The 19061-nt window shown below is 51.3% G+C and overlaps 4 protein-coding genes across 4 annotated transcripts; 1 reads left to right on the top strand and 3 right to left on the bottom strand.

Moving 5' to 3' along the window:
- Positions 1–3038: 3038 nt before the first annotated feature.
- Positions 3039–6665, bottom strand: AtWU_10011 (putative C2H2 finger domain protein; the record flags this gene model as incomplete). Its single annotated transcript, XM_035505117.1, has 1 exon — positions 3039–6665. The coding sequence occupies one exon, from the start codon at positions 6663–6665 to the stop codon at positions 3039–3041; it is 3627 nt and encodes a 1208-aa protein (XP_035361010.1).
- A 3351-nt stretch (positions 6666–10016) lies between these two features.
- Positions 10017–14281, bottom strand: AtWU_10010 (uncharacterized protein; the record flags this gene model as incomplete). Its single annotated transcript, XM_035505116.1, has 2 exons — positions 10017–10905; positions 11238–14281. The coding sequence occupies 2 exons, from the start codon at positions 14279–14281 to the stop codon at positions 10017–10019; spliced, it is 3933 nt and encodes a 1310-aa protein (XP_035361009.1).
- Positions 14282–16043: 1762 nt separating this feature from the next.
- Positions 16044–16803, top strand: AtWU_10009 (putative NADH-ubiquinone oxidoreductase 178 kDa subunit; the record flags this gene model as incomplete). Its single annotated transcript, XM_035505115.1, has 3 exons — positions 16044–16160; positions 16323–16564; positions 16647–16803. 3 exons carry the CDS (start codon positions 16044–16046, stop codon positions 16801–16803), a joined length of 516 nt encoding a protein of 171 aa, XP_035361008.1.
- Positions 16804–17297: 494 nt separating this feature from the next.
- Positions 17298–18590, bottom strand: AtWU_10008 (protein-histidine N-methyltransferase; the record flags this gene model as incomplete). The annotated part of the gene is made up of 3 exons (XM_035505114.1): positions 17298–17951; positions 18012–18320; positions 18432–18590. The coding sequence occupies 3 exons, from the start codon at positions 18588–18590 to the stop codon at positions 17298–17300; spliced, it is 1122 nt and encodes a 373-aa protein (XP_035361007.1).
- Positions 18591–19061: the final 471 nt, after the last annotated feature.

Below are 19061 nucleotides of genomic sequence, written 5' to 3'. Positions count from 1 at the left end.
TCCAGAAAAAGAGGCATCCCAGGGCCCCATCAGAAAGCTCTGACAGGACGAGCTAATCGAAGCGGATGGTCATGGCATGTCCCACGTCAAGGTCTCCGCAAGCTGGCATTGCTGGAGAAGAGGAGGCCAGAAGGAATGCCACGCCGATCATCCTTAGTTAATGCTCATCTCATCCTTCCATCCACTGGGTCTTCCTGCTGCAGGTCTTTTGGCTAGCAACTTTCATTGCGCTTCCCCGATCGATCGAGCCCAGCAGACTAGAGAGGAGTGCGGTGACAGGTTGAGACTCTACATTATGTGGAACGAAGCTGGGGGAAAAGGGAAAAAGCTGCTGGAGAACTGGAGCCGGTCTAGAGAGGCCGGTGGACTCCATCCCGTTAAGCATCCAAGCTAGTCCAGACGGACCTGTCAGAGCCAGTAAGCCGACCCACGGTACAAGACTCGATAGATCCTCTTTCCGATAGGCTGGGTCGATAGGAGTAGATGGATGGATAGATTGATTGATGGAGAGAGATTGATGGATGGATGGATGGATGGATGGAGAATGGCAAGGACCAGCTATCGTCCATCCTCTTACCGGCGCTCAGGATCCGATCGAGATGCGATCCCAACGGGCGACACAAGGACCCTCTGGACCCATGGATGATGGATTGATAGATAGTAGGAAGAGGAAGAATAGTCCGACAGACTAGACTTCTCGCTAGTAATGGGCTGTATTGACTTCGGCGCAATTATTCTCAGCCATCATCATTCCTCATCATCGTCGTTCTCTTCCTCTTACCCCCCACGGGCAGTAGTAGTTGTCGTTCTGAATTTCTTTTTCTTTTTTCTTTTACTTCTACCATTTTCGTATTGCTCTCTTCTCTTCTTTTCTTCTCTGTTTTTTCTTCGGTTTTCTTTTATTCCGTTTTTATTTGCTTTTTATTTTTCTTTCGCTGTTGTCAACTGTTGCTTTTGCCCTTTTCAGCTTTACTACCACCTGGCTGGGGCAGGATCATCCTTGTTCTGTGCATCTCCTCGGAGCCTCTGTCTTTCTCGTATTTAGGCACTCAAGTGATACTATCCGGCATCACTAGCAGCTCGACGGGAGGGGGGAAACAAAGTCACAAACAGCCCGCATTCAGACTGTCCATTGTGCGTCCTTCCCGGAGCAGGCCATACTCGGTCGAGTAATCAGTCACTCCAAATGAATTGGTGGGAAATCAGAGGGGGTAAGGGGAAAGGAAAGGGAAGGGAAGAAAAAAAAGAGAGTAGAAGCCCTCGTATGTAAGGTGGTTGAGCGATCATCACGCGGCCGCAGCTCCATTGGCTGCAGGCCCATCGCCAGGGGAAGAAATCCGGTTCAACAAAAGACGGGGCGAACCTTTTTCCCTCGCGGAGAGCCGGACTAAAAGTCACTAACGGGGGCTGTGTCAGTAAGGAGGGCCCCCGATAAGCCGTTCGTCGTGAAGTGACAGCCTGGGTCCATACCCACTTGGTCAATCTTCTCGCTTGAAATCTTCATTGTCTCTGTCGCTCTCTCCCGCTATTATCCACCCCGTTTAGGTTTCGCGTCTTCCAGCCCACACCCCCCTCCTCATCCATCCCCGGCGAGTGATCAGTGAAGACTCCGATCGAGAGGGTAGGGTAGGGTAGCGAACCCTTCACCCGCGTCCCGGACGATCCCTTAGGGAGGTCCGTTAATGGATCTACACCCAAAGTCATCACACTGCAGCAATCTATCTGATATAGTCTAGTCGACTGACTGACCACAAGCAGACTGGTTGCAGAGAGAAAGATGTTAGCTTCCCCATTTCTCTTCATCTGCCTTTCTTTCCATGTTCGTTATCTTTCACTTACCCATTCCTCCGAAACACACGACAGACCTACCTAATTTTACACCCCCTCCCCCCCCCCAAGCTAGATGCATGCCGGAACCTCAATACCTGTAGAGACCCAAGAGAGAAAGAGTAGCGTGTCCAGTAGTGTCATGGTCGTCGATCGACTAGTTTAGTTTCCACGCCTTTCCTCCCCGTGGATCCCTTACTCCCTTTCCCCATCATCGTCCCCGTCTGCCTAAAAATATCACCTCCAGCGTCAGATCATACCCCGAGGGATCTCCTTCAATAGAGCAACGGTTGAGGTTCCAAGCCTCATGGGCGGTGCTCGCAGCGTCGTAACCACGGGGGGACTATGCTTTCACCCACCACCACACCCCCCATCCTGTGCTTCCGCCAGGGTCGTTGATCAGCCGTTGGTTTCGCCTTCTCCGACCCGACATTGACAGGCAGCGAGGAGGGAATCTTCCGTCCTGCGTTGAATGTCGTCCGGATGCCATCCCCTCACCACCCGCTGCAGTGTGCCGTCAAGTTTCTCTGCGACGTGCGTCGTTTCTCCTCCAATCATCGCATCCTGACCAATTGACAATTTGGGGGCCACGCGTGCAGCGTGCATACGATGTCAGTAGGTAGCACATAGGGCAATAGATGCGAAACTAGCTCATTCCTAGATTGACGGGGTTCGGCGACCATCGTAGTCCTGGATCTCGGCTGACGCCATCCATCCCTGGCCAAGCCCCAAGAGATACGCCAAACTAAAAAAAAAAAAAATAAAAATAAAAAAATAAAAAAAATAAAAAAAAAAATAAAAAATATTAAATCGGAACCCAAAACCTATCTGGACAAGAAAAAGAAAAGAGATTGGGAGAACCTCTAAGCAGGTCAAAAAGGGATCCTGTAGGATAAACCGTACCACAGTAACATACATGCATACAATACAATATTCCTTCCCAAGAACGGTCAATGGTGCAATGTTCAATCCAATGGTGGGTATATAGGTGGATGCAGATCAACAAGATACAGAAATAAGACCTAAAAAGCAGAACAAGAAAAAAGAAGTAAAATCCTTTCCCAAAAATCCGAGTGTGGTCATGGGAGTATTTCCTAGGATAGACGACCGTTCCAAGCGCATTCCATCCTCCACCCTTCACGATCTGCAACTGCTGCGCTAGGGTCATAAGCCCCGTGAGACGTTACGGCGTCGCCTCTCCCGATCGAGGATCAGGGCTGTTCTCGGTAGCCCCCCGGAACGTAAGGCATGGCCGGTGGCATCGAGCCTTGATACCCATAGCGGTGGTCCGTGGAAGGTGATACGTAAACTGGCCCCTGATGATCATAGGTGGGCTGCATGTCCGTGGGGGATAGGGAGAAGCTATACGGGTCCTGCAACACACTGAGGTTTGGACTGGGGACCCTCAGTCGAGGCCCAGCGTTGAAAGGGGGCGGATAGGTGACCGAATTCTGATGCACCGGCATGAGCCGCGTCTGATCCGCACTCCCCCCTGGCAGGCCCATTATGGGCGCATCATCGTACGCGTCAATTGACTCAGGCTCGGCGGAGATCCAACCACCAGGCATGGTTGGCAAGTGGGGGGAATATGACGGAGTGAAGGACATCATAGGCTCCTGGGCGTTCTCGGCATTATTGCTGGCGTATGGTGCCTGCGTGAGATCCATCGATACCACCGAGGGCCCGTCAACGCCATCCGAGTTTGGCATATAACGGCTGGCTTCATTTGGTGGGGTCCCTGGATTCAGTCCAGGAGCGGGCTCATCGCTAGGACCAGTAGTCTCGATCATTGGAAGATCCCTCTCATCTACAAGCGCCAAAACGGGCATAGCGATCTGTTCCATGTGCTTGGCCAAGTGCACCGTTAGCTTCTTCCAGGTGCTACAGACATTACCGCAAAAGCGACACGGTTCGTCCTTGGGTCCCCTGGGCGTGTCATGTCGACACTTCTCTACAAGGTCCCAGAGGTGTTCAATCTCCCGCTCGCGATTGCTGTCTTCCTGCGAGTCCGGACAAACAGATTCGCCTTTGGTCTTGGTCGACGCCCCCTGGTTTTTCGGTTTCTTGACTTTGGGCTCTGGCATCTTATGTTCCCTGACAAGATGTTGTACAAAGTTGTCCTTTCGGTAGCAAGTATGGTTGCAATCAGGAACCGTACACGTCCACCACTCTAGTTTTCTATGTCGCTCACTTTCGTGTCGGACCCAATCAGCCTTTCGCTTGAAGGACTTGGGGTCCGAGCACTGTGGAAAGGTACATGTAAATGGCTGCACATCTTCGTGGACATGCTTGGTCCAGTCTGAAGGTTTCTGAAACTTCTTGACTTGGAAGCACACCGGGCATTCGAACTCCGCTGGCAACCGTTTGACCGGCGGTAGGGGTACACCTGGGGGAAACTGTGCTGCAGTGACGGCGCTTTCTCCAAGCTTGTGAGGATCGTCCTCGACCGCTCCATGACCCGGGATATGAAACTGCGTGTGAGCAGCCTCGGGGCTAGCGCGAGATGCCAGTAATTTTGCCTCGCCACCCAATGCGAAGCAGAACTTCCCTGATTTACATTTTTTCTGGCCAACAGCACGCGTATGGCTTTGCTTGCTCTCTACTAGCTTTCGGTACCGACGAAGCTGCTCGTGAGCAAAGCGTTCAATCAATGCAGGCGGAAGTCGGGGATTGATCTGCGTGATTTGGTTCTTGAACCCCTCGAGAGTCGGCACCGGCAAATGCGATGGGAGCGGGAACTGCATCACCAACCCCTTCTCGTCCACCATGTCGTCATCCTCATCATCTGCATTGGCTCCCGCGTGGTCCTCTCCTGGACTCTTCTGCGTGGCTTCGTGGTGGTTGCTTGCCCGTGGTGAGTAGGCAATGTTGGGGATCGGTGGTCCGCCATGACTGGTCATCAGGTCCATCAACCCGGGAGCTGAAGCCCTTGGTAGCTCACTTCGGCTTCTTCCCCGACCTTTCAGATATGTCCAGGGGCCTGTGGCTGGATTTGGCGACGCAGCCCGGAGGGAATCTTTGCCTCCAATAGCCGCCATCTGTCCGGCAATAGCGATCACGGCACTGCTTGTGTTAAGGCTTGGAGACCTGGATCGACTGAGGTTCAACCGGTGAGGGAAGCTGTCCTTTCTCAACGGGGGACTCTTGACATCTTCAGCTTTGCTCGCGCCCTCCGTGCTGGGGGGGATGATTGAGAGATCCGATAGGCGCCGTTTCAAGTTGCTGGAGGGTTTTCTGTGTAGGAATTTTCGGAGGCTACTTCGTCTTTCATGTTTCTTGTCATTTAGTGACATATTTTCGAAGGAGCCACCTGGGCCGATAATACTGTTGACTTCTGCATCGTTCAAATGCCGGGTGCCCCAAGTCGCCGAGCGCGAGGCAGTGTCAATTTCCTTGGCTCGTCGTTGATATTCTACCATGGCAGCACTCGAGCTTGCAGGCTGCATCCGCGTCTCCTGGGGAAATGCGTCGTGCTCAGGATCCCGCCATGGAGGAGCTCCGAGGAACTGATGTGGGGACGGTTCTCCATCTTCGGGTCTCTGTTGCTCTTCCTCAGGGGCAACTTCTGCATCCTCGTGTGCCCACCTCGCTTCATTGACACTGACAGCTGGTGAGTCTGATCGGCTGTCTGCACTGTCCGACCCGCCTTCACTGATGCCATCATCGCTACTTTCATGGAGCAAGAGCCCAGGCCCCGGTACGGCGGGTTCCAAAAGTCGAGATTTTAGGGAGAAGTAATCCGGCTGAAGCGATGGGTCCCCGGCACTTTTGGCTCTGCGTCTGCCTCCCAGGTGGCTACGATTCCCACCAAGCAAGGAAGTGTCCTCGTCTCCTGCCTCACTATTCGCAGCGCTTACAGATGCTGACCATGACTGGATGTCGGCATTCTTCTCCTCTAGTCGTCGTCGATTTTCCATCTCGTTCGGACTCGGAACGAAAATCTCGTCTCGTGACGATGGCTCAACGCCGCCTTGTCCGGTAGTCATGTTGGGCAACCAGGAACCGTCGTTCGCTCGTGCGACTGTATAGCTTTGCCCGATTGCCGCATAGCTTTCTTCGACGCCCTCATTTTCTGAATCACTGGTCATATCGTTCGGTGAAAGATGGTTGGAAGTCAGGCTCCGGCGTCGCCCGGCTGAAGAAGCATCTCTGACCGGTGAGTCCCCGCGGGAGTAGCTTTCGATCTTGACAATAGGACTCCTTGCTCTGGCCGAATCCGGAAATGCATGAACACTGAGATTATCGCTCTGGGGACTTGTGATCAATGACAGTGCCTGGGGTTGCCGCGCCATAATGTCGCGCTCAGTCTGAGACTTGATGTGATCCGTATCTGGCAGTAGACTAGATTCCCTGACCGGAGTCCAACCAGCTTGCTGTGGCGACAGCATGGACGTTGACGAGGGCAGCATGTCAGTAGCCGAGGTGTCAATATTCGGTAGGGGCAGCGCCATGTTGTTGTCATGTTGCAGTGCATTGTTCCCAAAATCCACGTCCATGCCAAAACCTGCGGATAATATATCGGCGCTGGGGGACGTGTGCGCACTCATATCGCTCGAAAAGTCATCGGTTGGGCTGAGAAACTCTGAGTAAGAAGCCGCTTGACCATTGGCATGTCCATTGGCTAAGTCATCGTGTGTTTGTATATTCAAGGGAGACGATGGGTTTCCTGTGCTATGGTCTTCACCAGGAACAGGCGTCAATCTGATAGCGGAGGACTTGAAGGAAGCTTCATCGGGGTCCAAGGGGGCCGAGAGGTAAGGGTCGTGGTAGTTGGAATCGTAGAAAGTCATATCGGTGGGCGACTCGTCCTGGATGAGCCTCGGTGATAAGGTGGACATGCTTGCAGTGGGCCTTTGAGTCGTATCGACCGTGCGATGCGCGCGGTAAGAATTATGCGATGAATACAAGCGATCACCTCTTCAGTAAGAAGAAGTCTCGGTGATCCAAGAAAACAGCTGGGGTTCTGCTGTTCTGCAGGCTTGGTTTCAGTCTGTCTCGGTGAAGCAGACTACACACAAAGACCAGTGAACGGGAATCTGAGATAGCATTTCTAGATCGACATGGAGGAGAACAGGGCGCCTCGGCGTTCGTAAGCAGCGAAAACGGCGTAGAAGCAATGAAGATTATTCAGGAATGCCCCTTAAATCAGTATGTGGCGGGCGCAACGTGAAGTGGGTAAGCCACCGTCGCAGTAAGCCGGGAGGAGCGAGTTAGTAGAGTGAGGAACAAATGAGGCCAAGACCCGAGTTTGGAGTACTAGTACTTAGTCACGAGCGAGGGGAAAACAAGTGACTGAAGATTGCAGAAGAGAGTTCAGCTAAGCGGGACGGAATCCTGAGTGGAGCGACAAGCAGTGGAAGTAGTACGGGGAAGGGGAAGGAGAGAGTGATGGATTCAGGATGTTGGTTAGTTGTTGGTGGTCCAAGTTGAGGTGGTGAAGAGAAGTAGTAGTAGTAGTAGAGAGAGAGAGAGAGAGAGAGAGAGAGAGAGAGAGGCAAGCGTGGGGGTGGAGTGAATAATAGAGAGGATAGCGATAGTGGTAGGATAGATTACGGGTATTAAATGTATTTCGATTAGTAGAGCCGCAGTCACGGGGAACGAGGATGAGAGAGAATAACGAGCGAAATAATGGGTGAGAAGGGGAGAAAGTAGGGGAAGAAAAAATAATAGAAAAGAGAAAGCCCAGGAAACGAGGCTCTGGTCTTGAGAAGCCTGGTCTGAGAAGATGACGCGAAGGAAATGCAAGAAATTAAGAGGGTGAGTGAGTGGGTGAGAAGAGAGGAAGAGAAGAGAAAGAGAGACAGAGAAATCGAGGGAAAGCGCAAAGGCGCCTTGCGGCTGTGACTGAACAAGGAATCCACATTCACCACTCGAAGAGAACTGAGCCACATCGGAATGGGGGTGGGTGAAGCTTACTGTGTAATACTACTACTAGTAGTAGTAGTAGTATTCCATAGTATTAGGGGGGGCCAGTCAGGCCAAGCTACTAAATTTCCAACCATCATCTTCAATTGTCACAACCGGATGAAGGCCTCAATCTGGCTGGTGAGAATGGCGACGATACGCGCCGGCGTGCAGCATTGCGGGCCACTCACAGCCAAGCGGGGTACCAACTAGTAGCCAAACTAAAACTAACAAGTTCAGGTACGAATCAGTCATAGTTAGTTAGTGTTGGTGGGGTGGTGGGAATTGCAATTATGTTATGCCATCTCCTGAATATTCACAGTGCTTGCTCTCTCTTCATATCTAAGAAATAATTTACTATCCAAGCACTGACCTCTCCCCAATCATCCTGCGAAAATGTCATATTAATAACGGAGATAATAATAATTAGTTAGTAGAAGAATCAATGAACAAGATAATAATAATAGAAATAAAGAATCCGAATTCTGCACGCTGCTGATCCCTTCCTCTCCGACTATCTATCAACCAACCCTATGAACATTAGAAAAGTAACCCACATGCTACAAATGATCAGTGGATCATAAACACGCAACCCAACCCGATGAACACCCCATTCCCATCCCTACAAGGACACCAATCTCAAACCATGGATCCATCCTATCCTATCCGTCCACATTCCCCGTCATGGAAAAAAAAAAAGAATTTAAAAGCAGCTCGGAAATTCGCAGGGCTCGTGCCGTCCCCACCAAGTCCCCACTTGACCTTGATTATCGCAATCTACTAAAGTACTCAGTACTCGTCTCTTGTCACAAGGGAAGGAGAATAATAACTGGTAGAAGTGTGAGTGTTTCTATTCTTGCCATATACCATATACTGTTTATCTCCTGCATGCTTACTAGAGTAGTATACACCACAATGTCAGCCCAATAGTATAAGCAGTATGATGCTGCGGTAAATACTAAGTAACTGATGATTATATCGGCAGTTGCTATTTATAACCCCCACTCCCGTGCTGAAACGGTAGTAGCTAAAACTCAGCCACGACACAAGCCACCCTCTGAACCCCAATCCACTCCATCTATCTATCTACTTTGTAACTCATCTACTACGGTGTAGAGTCTTAGTACTCAAGTAGCACAAATTTTAACGGAAACAATTTCTTGGCAATAATGAGATGTTTTTTTCCCCGACTGGATCAGCCCTGTCTGAGGCTGCGCAAGTTGGGGTCAGAACCGGTGGAACATCTTGGCAGTTGAAATCTGAATCCATTGCATGTAAGTAGTGGGCATTATGAGCGGTGAATAAAAGTGGACTATATGTGTAAACAGTACTTACTACTGTGAAAGCCTTAGTCAAATCATGGAGGTAAATGGAATGGATTTGTCACCCCGTCAGGCTGCTCTCTGTCTAGACTCTCACGAAGAGTATCCTGGTGTAACCGGCTTCTCTCCCCGGATGTGGGACACAAGAGGCTCAAAGGGCGCGCACCAACCAAGCTTTGGCGCAGAGAGACTGTATGTTACGAATGTGTGGCAATGGCTGATCTTGACATCATGTGCGTGGCTGTGCAATTGCGCCCGGGTAACCGACTTATAACTCACCCTGTATCTGTCTAGCTAGACTAACCAACTAGATTGGTTGGTCTACGGTCTTACAGGGCACTTGTCGATCGGGCGAAGTCAATTGTCGGTTGGAAGAATTGCAAACAATCTGATTTTATTGCTCATATGATTGATTCATTCATTTCTCATCATGTCTTCATTGTAGATCATTCCCCAATCTCCTGCGCATCTTCTCATCACTCGTCCATCATATCCACTAAGTACATGCTGTGTAGGTGCTGTGAGGGGCTTCCAGGTCCTGGTCATAGATAAATATATAGTAGTAGTTTCACATACAGTATTTGTTTGTTACACATGAAATAAACAATCGCTCGCTAAAACACGCAAAGACGCAATCGTAACATAAGCAAAAGAGGCATAACCCCGAAATGACATGATAGTGTCGAAAGGAAGTATAAAAATTGTGTCAGAAAAAATACATTGGTTAGAGAAAGGAATGGGTGTTGGGGCCCTCTCATCAAAAAATCGTCTCGGTCATGATCAAGAAAATATTGGAAGACATAGGAAACCCAAAGGATTGTTGTGGCCCCGCAGCCCCGCGAGGGCCGGGCCGGCGAGACAAGACAAAATGGGGAAAGATCAAAAGTATATGAAACAAGCCGGTTATTAAAACAGTGTCCTGGTCGACATAGCCACTCACATCGCACTACTCGAAGCTTTCGTTCATGCCCTCATGCCATCCCGACTCCGGCGGGGAGAGGGCGACCCATCTGAGCGGCTCGAGTCTCTTGAACCACGACGAGGCGAGTCTTCTGACTTCTTAGCCAACTCTTGGAGACGGGCCATGACCACAGGGGAGTCGGAGTACAGAACACAGCCACGGGAGTATGTGCAGGGGTTGTACTTTTCTTCCTCGATCGCGAAATCCTCGTGCGCTGCCTCGCGCGTGATCCGGGGGAAGGTGCGCAGGATAACATGACGAGTGGGGTCTTCCTTGGAGCTAAGGCTGCCCTCCTTGGGGGTGCCATACTCTTCCCAGTCATCATTGGAAACGGCATCGGCATCGGGCGACGGCAACGAGGCCAGGATCAGCTCTCGCTCCACGCGCGCAAGTCGCCAGGTCTCAGCTGCAAGCTTGACAATCTTGCGGACTGAGACGAGAAGAGCATCCAGGTTCTTCGGGTCGGCAAAGTGCTTGAGCTGGTCGATGATCTCGTCAACAATGACGGCCGCCACAACGTTGATCGATTGCTTGGCGTCCGAGGTCGTGTACGCTGCCTTCAGTGTCTGCTGTCTCCAGAACGCCTCCCGTCTCACGGACTTGCGGCGGATATCCATCGACAGCATCTGGAAGAAGGTATCGGCCTTATCGAACCGGCGGCCCAAGGTGAACAGGAAGGGATGGAAGATGCGGTAGGTCAAGGTCTTAGAAATGACATGCTGGACATATGCTGAACGAAGCTCGACGGATGCCGGGGTGTTATCAAGGAACGATGGTAGTTCCGATGGAAGTTTGGATAGAATGTCCTTGGGAGGATCAATTGGAAGGTACGAGAAGTGCTCCTTGGACAAGGAGACAATAAGCCGAGATAGTTGGCCGAAACAATCCAAACTAGATTTCGGAGATGTTTATCAGAGCACGTACATTTATAGCGTTATCAACATGTCATCATAGTCATCATCATGATCAGTCTATAGAAAAAGACAGGAGAACAGGAGAAAAGACAAAGGAAATGAAACAAACAAAAGACTGTGGTCTGGTTCTGGTTCTGGTTCATGTTCATGCAGAAAAGAAGAAAAATGCAAACATGACATCGAAATTAAAATGCAAAGATAATGCAGAAGAAAGAAAAAGAAAAGAAAAAGAAAAGAACATCAGAAGATGAGAGATCATAAACGAAAGTCGGGTACTAAAACACATTCTCAATGCACTGGGTCACTTACAAGAATGTATCACCCTTCGTGCTCTTGAGGTCAGTAGCTTCTCCAAGGCTGTGAAGAGTCTTTCTCAACCTGTCGCAATCTTTGTCCAAATTATCAATGGTGAGGCGCATTCCATCCACCGCATGCTGAACCTGTTTCTCCTTGACAAGATTATCCTCCTCCAATTTCTTGTTCTCCCGCTCGCAGAATTCCAAGGCCTGGATCTTGTCCGAGAGCCGTCCCTCCAAGTCGGTCTTCTCATCAGCCCACTTCTGCTGCTGGTCGCTGTGCTCCTTCTCCATCTCTGCCACCTTCTCTGCGTGGCTGTTGTTGAGGGACTCGACTTCGCTAGCGTGGGTCTGACGAAGGTCCTCCATCTCCTTGGCGTTGGTCTCAATGGTAACCTCCAGTTCCTTCTGCTTGTCTGCGAGTTCGGTAGTTCTGGTTTCAAGTTCTTCCTTTGTCGAGCCCAGCTCGGCAACCTTGGAGTCAAAATCGGCTTGCAGTGTGTCGTGCGCTTCCTGCATCTGTTGCTTCTGGTTCTCGTAATCGTTCTTCATCGCGTCCTGCTGGTCGAGCAACTCGCGCTCGCGTGCCGCGAGAGCCTCAGCTGCTGCCTTCTCATCTTCTGCCTTGATCTCCTCGAACATCTCCGTCAGCTCCTTCTTCTGAGTGGCAAGAGATGACTCCTTGTCTTGTCTGGCAGCCTCCATATCCCTCTCGTAGGTCTCATGTGCCTCTTGAAGGTTGGTGTTGAGGGTCTTGACCTCCTCCTCCAGCTCGGCCTTTGTCTGCGTTAGCTCCTCATTGGCCTTCTCCGAATCATGTAGCCTCTCCTGAAGGTCCTTCTTCTTCTCATTCTCGTTGCCCAGCTCCATGCGAAGTTCATTGATGGTATTCTTCAGTCGCGTTGATTCCTCCGCACTTTCACTGGCCGCCTTCCGCATCTGATTCTGCAGGGCATCGATGTAGAAGTCTTTGTGCATCAATTCCTGCTCATGTTGGTTCTTCATCTGCTTGAACTCGGACTCCCGCGCCTGCAACTTGCCCTTGGTGGTCTTGTAGCTATTGAGCAGCCGGCCGATGTCGGGAATGGCATCCTGGATCCTCTGGAGAAGCTCAATAGGCTCTTCATGTTCGTGCGGAGGCGATATGGTACCTCCTTTGCCATTGAGAGGATGGCCATTGCCGAATCCCAGGTTCTGCAAAGCCTGGAAGGAAGCAGCCGACCCGGGGTCTATTGAGCCTCGAGGGGTCGGGTGCATGTTGGGGGAAGGTTGGTAATAGGCATACTGGGGGAGGAAGCCATTGGCGCTCATGATAGGCGAGTGATAGGAGGGGGGGTAGGGCGGTATGGCGGTTGGCTGTTGATGCATCCTCGCCGTCATTGGCGGAGGAGCCATCTGTGGAGACATCATGGGAGACATGTGCCCACGTGCCAGAGGACTGCTGACTTTCGGAACAGGTGAAGCGGGTTTCGCGACAGGCGAGACGTGTTTCTGTACAGGTGACACGGTCTTTTGCACAGGTGATGCAACCTTCTGCACTGGAGAATATTGTTGCACGGCGGGTGAAGCTGATTGAAATACGGGAGAAGCGCCTGGCGGTGTGGGAGAGGCACTCCTTTGCGACAGAACCGTTGCTTCCCGTATTGGCGAGGCGGGTTGGGCCATCGGTGAGGTATACTGCTGCACCGGAGAATGGTAAGGTCGAACTGGCGACGCAGATTGGTGCACCGGTGAAGTGGCACGTGGTGTAGCAGCAGCGCTCTGAGGACCAGGCGACATAGACTTGAAAGATGGGGATGCAGTGCGTTGGATTGGTGAACCGCTTTGGGGAATCGGAGAACCAGGCTTCGAAGCGGGAGTAGCGCTCGAGGGGGCGAACGTATCAGAGAAAGGAGTAGGCTGAGCGACTACAGTGTCGGCGAAAGGCTCAGACATTTCAGGAATATGCGAGTAAGTCTCTGGAGCTCCGGTGTTGGAGCCAAAGGATGCTGCCACGAATGAGCTGTCCGCCTGGGGCTGTGGTTCTTCCAAGGGCTCCCACGACTGGGTCGGAACGAATGAAGAATCCAGCGGTGTCTGCGGTGCTGTTACTGGTGTCTCCTCGACTGTTTCAGCGGCACCGCTAGCTTCAAATTGGAAAGGGTTGGTCTCGTGGTGCTCCTCAGCGTCACCCGCGTGTTGTTCCGATGTGCCTATTTCCTCCCAGCTCGACTCTTGTGGCTGTTCAGAATAGGTCTGCACATCGTTCACGTCGGATTGCTCAACTTGGGCGGGCTCAGGAACTTCCGGTTGCTCGAACCCACCCTCCTCGTTCGCCGGCGACTGGACTGGTGCCTCGTCTACGGGCACAGTCGAGTCTGGCTCGACGGAAGCCTGTGGTTGCTCCAGTTCTGGTTCTTGGCTTGGCACCGACTCTGGCTCTTGTGCCGGTTCTGGTACGGTTTCAGATACGGGCTCTGTTTCTGCCGGCTGTGATTCGATCGGCGCCTCAGCTGCAGGTTCAGCTACAGCTTCAGTTTCGATTTGAGCTTCAGCTTCAGTGGGCGGTTGTTCGTGTTGCTGCTCGTCAGGTTGTATGTCTTGCTGTTCTTGCAGACCCTCCGGTTGCTCTTCTGCTTGTTCCGATGTGGGCTCAGGCTGAGCTGTCGGTGGCTCCTGAACTTGCTCTTCTACTTGCTGGGGCTCTGGTACCGGCTCTTCAGTGGAGACCTCTGGCTGCGATTGCTCTTGCTGCGGGTCTTGCTGGTCCTCCTGTTGGACCTCTTGTTGGCTCTCAGGCTGGACCGCTGGCTCCTCAGTGGAGAGCTCAGGTTGAGGTGCCTCTGGTGGTGGTTGTTGTTCCTCTGGCTCTGCTTGTTGTTCTGGCTCAGGGGTAGATAGCTCAGGCTGAGGTGTTTCTTGTTGTTCTAGTTGCTGTTGTTGTTCCTCTTGTTGTTCTTCTTGTTGTTGTTCAACAACAGGAGGGTCGGGCTGAGGTGTCTGATTACCAGAGGCCTCTTGGTTCTTGCCCTTCTTATTCTTTTGTTTGCTACCGGACTTGCCCTTGTTCTTTGCCATGGTGGGCGATAGTGATGCGTGCCCAAGTTAGAATAAGGCTGTAAGACGTGTTTCCAATAGCTAAAGAAGTAACACGGTCAGCGGAGACTAGATTGGGTGGCTGCGGGTTTAACACTGTACATTTGTAAGCGCGTTCGGCGGCGTCGTGATATATTCCGAGTTGATATAGATACAGAGCGAAACGCAGGGGCCCGACAAGGTAGGTGATCACACGGTCAGGCAGGAAAGAAAGTAAGAAAAAAAAATTTTAGGGGGTAAGGAGAAAAGAGAGGGAGAAAAAAATAATTAGGAGAATAGGGAAATTGGAAAATAATGCTCAGGCCCGTTGAGCAAAATGTATGCAGGTGGGCGCAAATGGTAGGAATACACGGAAGACAAATCACCGGATGTCGAATGGCAAGTTTGCCAGTGGACAGACACTCCGGAAAGCCAGGATAGTTTTCCACACGCTGGCTCTTAAAATAGTTGAATTCTGAGGAATGGGATTCGAGAGAAGAGACGACGTTGGGGAAAAAGAGGGCAGCTAATAACCGGTTCCCAGTCACGCCCAAACAAGAAAAAAACTGCATCTACAAAGGGCTCCGGCCAGCCTCAGGGGGGCTGGGCGAGGCGCGACGGCGGACCGAACCTTAGAGGGCAATTGATACCCATTCTACCAGGGAGTCATAGACCGTAGGAGTCCGACTAGGCGAGAGAAGGCAAGAGTACACACTTGGGTGCAAGAAGGGAGTCATCGGAGTGGACCGAGGCGTTTGAGTCGGGACTCGAAGCGGATCCAATCAGCAGGCGGTGTCACCAGCATTGGGCATCAACGACTCGATCATTTGGGGGTGGCAGGGTGAATCAGAAGACGAGCAGCGGAGCAAGCGTCCTAGAGCATGCTATTTCGAGAGTCCAAGAGTCCGAGCTCTCTCTCACTTTCAAACACCGCCGAGGGGAAAGAAAGAGAGCGAGATGAGGGGGGGCAAGTCGAGTGGGCGGGGAGTGGACAACGCTAACCAACGATCGATGACATGTCGCTGTTGATATCCAGACGTTTAGGAGCCCACATGAATTGGCAGAACCTGAAACCCAATTGCTGCCGCGCTAATCGCAAGCAGTGGGGAGCGCCATGTTGAAGTGAGGCAGTTAGCCATGCATCGGGACCACCCAGGGTGTGCGGTGTAGGAACACCATGACTGACGAGCCAACACAGCGACCCGCTCACACTTCACTGGATGGAACTGCCCCAACCCCCGTTCAAGGCGAAAAGGAGGATTGATTCCATGATCCCTCCAGGATGTTGCTGCAGGTAAGGCGAAGATCGGGAGGGTCTGACGGTCATCATATCATATTTGACCGACATGCAGGAGAGTTTAGGCCGACAGATGAGGGGAGTGGAAGAAAGGATGTGTTTGCACCGTAAGATGTCCGGGGGCTGCAGGAAGAAGAGTAACTAACAGGAAAGATTTACTTGCTCACTGACCAATCCACATGACAGTTGACAGACCGACTTAGTCATGGCATGGCAGCCTTACTGTTGTCCTAACTAAGCTAACCAGTTTTGGATCCTCTATGCTCTGTTACACTAGTCCCAATATGGCACAAATCACATGACTCACAATCACTGGAACTCGACCAATCAGCCCAAACCCAATCCAGCTTTCCAATCACGTGCACTCCGCCTCGAACCGCCTTTCTGCGCTTTCAACCTCCCAAAACCCCCCCGGCGACGACGACATCATAACTCGATCCGCCGCTGCCAATTGTCTACCTCCACACCATGTTCTTCGCTAGGCGATCGGTGGCTTCGGCGCGGCTCCTTCTGCGGAACCAGCAGCCCCGGCGATTCGACTCGCACGCAGCTCACCATGCCGAGCCTGTGAACGAGAGCTTCGGCGTACGTTCTCTCCCCTCCCTCCAATGGGAACGCAAATGAACCCTCCCTACTACCCTCGCCGACATTCACATCCCATTATACCCATTGTGGCATTGGTTCCTGCATGAACGAATAAGCAAGGCTCTCAAAAAGCTAACATCCTGATCTTACGCACCCATACAGCGCAGTTTCTACGTCACCTTCGGCACCTTCGCGTCCGCCTTCGTTCTGTACCAGGTGGCCAAGTCGAACGATAACTCCTCCCCGTCATGGATCACCAACCTCATCCACAAGTGGACTCCGGACGAGAAGATCTTTGAGCAGAGAAACGCCATCCACACGGCCGCTATGGAGAAGGTCGCTCATGACCGTCACTTGTTCGCGAGTCAGGGTCCTCGCGAATTCATTGAATTGAAGCAGCCTGAGTACGTCAACACATCCATTCCTTCTCCCAATTATACCTCAATATGCGGAGTACTAACCGGGGCTCTTTTTATCCCTCTGTAGGGTCAGCTTCAGCGCCGTCGCTCCTTACAATGTCGCCCCCGGCCAGAGCGCCGATCTCAGCCATGTTGTCGCTCACTACCAGCGCCAGAACCAGGAGATGGAGGCCTCCCGTGTGGCCCGGATGCAGGACGGCAAGGTCGTGTCTCTTTATGAGTAGGCGAGCATATTGAACTAAGGAAAATGTGATTCTGTTGTTGTTGTTTTTCTGTGTTATGAATATGTCGGTAATAGACATAGGAAGCAGGGCTTGTTGTACATATACCGGGCAGTGTTCAAGATTTTTTTTTCTTTATTCTTATTTTCCGTTATCTATTGTCCGCAGATGCGGTTGTTGTCAGCATGGGTTTACTTACAGAGATGATCAGCTGTAATCGCAAGCCATAGTTACATATATACATACACTACTTACCCTGTAAGTCCCTGTCGATCAGAATGGCCCCATAACCGATACTAATTCTACTAATGCCCAATATAAACAGCAGAGCCAATACCATCAAACCTTTATCTAAGCTAACGCTAATCACCAGACATGTAAGACTACTTCACCACATACAACTACTTACTTCATCCTACCAGGCAGCATCCATTATCTATAAGCCATACTTATATACTAACCACGACCCTAACTAAAGTAATACTAATATCAACTAACTAAGCACACCTAACCCCCAAAACCACCCTCCCGACCCCCTCAGACTTAACATCCAACCTCTCCTGCACATCGACCTCGACCCCCAGAGTCCCAGCAACACCACCCAAAACAGCCAAAAACTCATCGACACCCCCACCAACCCCAAAATAGACCTTCTTGGCCGCGACCAACGCCGCCGCGGCGGCGCTCTGCTGCTGTCCTCCCGGCGCAGCACGACGCAACAAGGCGACTAACGTCTCGGAGAATGCCCCCAGCGACGCAGGCGAGTAGATAGTCTCGGAGGCGAGGACGAGTGTTTGGGCGTAAGTTACTTCCTGAGTGGAAGAGGAGAAGACCAAATCCACGAAAGCGGGTGACCAGGCACCAGAGATGAAGGAGATGGTGATGCCGCGGGCAGAGAGGTCTTCTTGGAAGGATTGGATGAGGGTGGGGGTTATGTCGAGGAGTTCGTCTTCTTCTGACTGTCCTTCGGACGGGGAGGGAGAAGATTGTGTGTAGTGATACCATGTTAAGAGGAGGTTAGGGAAAGTGACGAGACGGAGAACGGCAGAGTTGTAGTCTGCGAATGTGAAGTGGGTTCTCTGTCCTGATGCTGGGTGAGAGAGGAGTTGTGCGAAGAGAGATAGTGATGGGATGGCGGTGCCGGCGCCGAGCTGGGGATTCTTGTTAGTATCCCATGTACTGGGTATTATCTAGGGTAGGTAGGTACATACCTCAATGATATGTCTATCACCAGTAGCCGTCGACGCAGCCAGCTCGTCGGTGTCAACAAGCACCTTGGCTAAATCGATGGCACACTCCCAGGTCTTGAACCCGCCTTCGTAGAAATTAGGCTTGATGTCGCCTTTCTCCAGACCGGCAATTAATTCCTCGTTGTTCTCGTCGGGAGTATCCTCGGCCATGAGTTGGGCGCGGATGTCGAAGATGTCCCGACGAGCGAGGGTGAGGTGCTGGTTTGCAGTGGCATTTTTGGTGGGCAGTCTGAGCTTGTTGAATGAGATTTGAGATGGGAGTGTAGGGATCTGTGGAGTGTTAGTTGTTGATACTGATGTAACATAGGGTAGGGTAGGGTAGATGAGTGGTGTATCTAAATGATCGATACTAGAAGTGTGCCATGTAATGGAGTTACTCACCCATTCAGCCACATCATGTTTCTTAGCTGGGATCAGCTCCGGAAGTGTAGATCCCGCACCAGCATTCTGGTCATTGTGAGTCTGGTGAGTCTCGTTCATCTCCGTATCATCGATGTCGATATCATCCCCCGCAAAGCCGAAGCTGAATGTGGATGTCATGATGTATAGCGGATACGGCTATCCACGATCAAGCCAAATCGAATAAATAAACTCTTCGGAAATAGCTTAGCTTATATGCTATGCACAGCCAAGTGAACAGTCTAGGAAGTAGAAGATGGATATCCAGCAGCGAGGTGGGGTATCCTATGATCTACTTCAATGAATGTTTGAATGATCCGAGCGCGGTCCTGGTCTAGGAACGAGTACAGAGTAGTCAATCTCAGAAGATATTATGTCTGATATCCCCTGTCTAGACAGAGTCCGATGTATATTAAACTGTCAATGCCTGGTTCTTTTCTCTTCTCGCTTCATTCGTCCAAATTTTGCATTTTCGTTATCGGGATGACTAAGCAATGTGATTGGGTGCTGAAACCGGTTCTATACATCGCATGTAGATACGATTTAATATGAATTGTGCATTGATCCTCATCAATACTTTCTAATAGAGACTAGAGGAAGATCTTATACAAC

This window comes from Aspergillus tubingensis (genome assembly GCF_013340325.1).
Source record: "Aspergillus tubingensis WU-2223L DNA, scaffold_11, whole genome shotgun sequence".
NCBI classification, from domain to species: Eukaryota; Fungi; Ascomycota; class Eurotiomycetes; order Eurotiales; family Aspergillaceae; genus Aspergillus; species Aspergillus tubingensis.
Note: the sequence above shows the minus strand (reverse complement) of the source record. Positions and strands in the feature narration are given on the sequence as shown.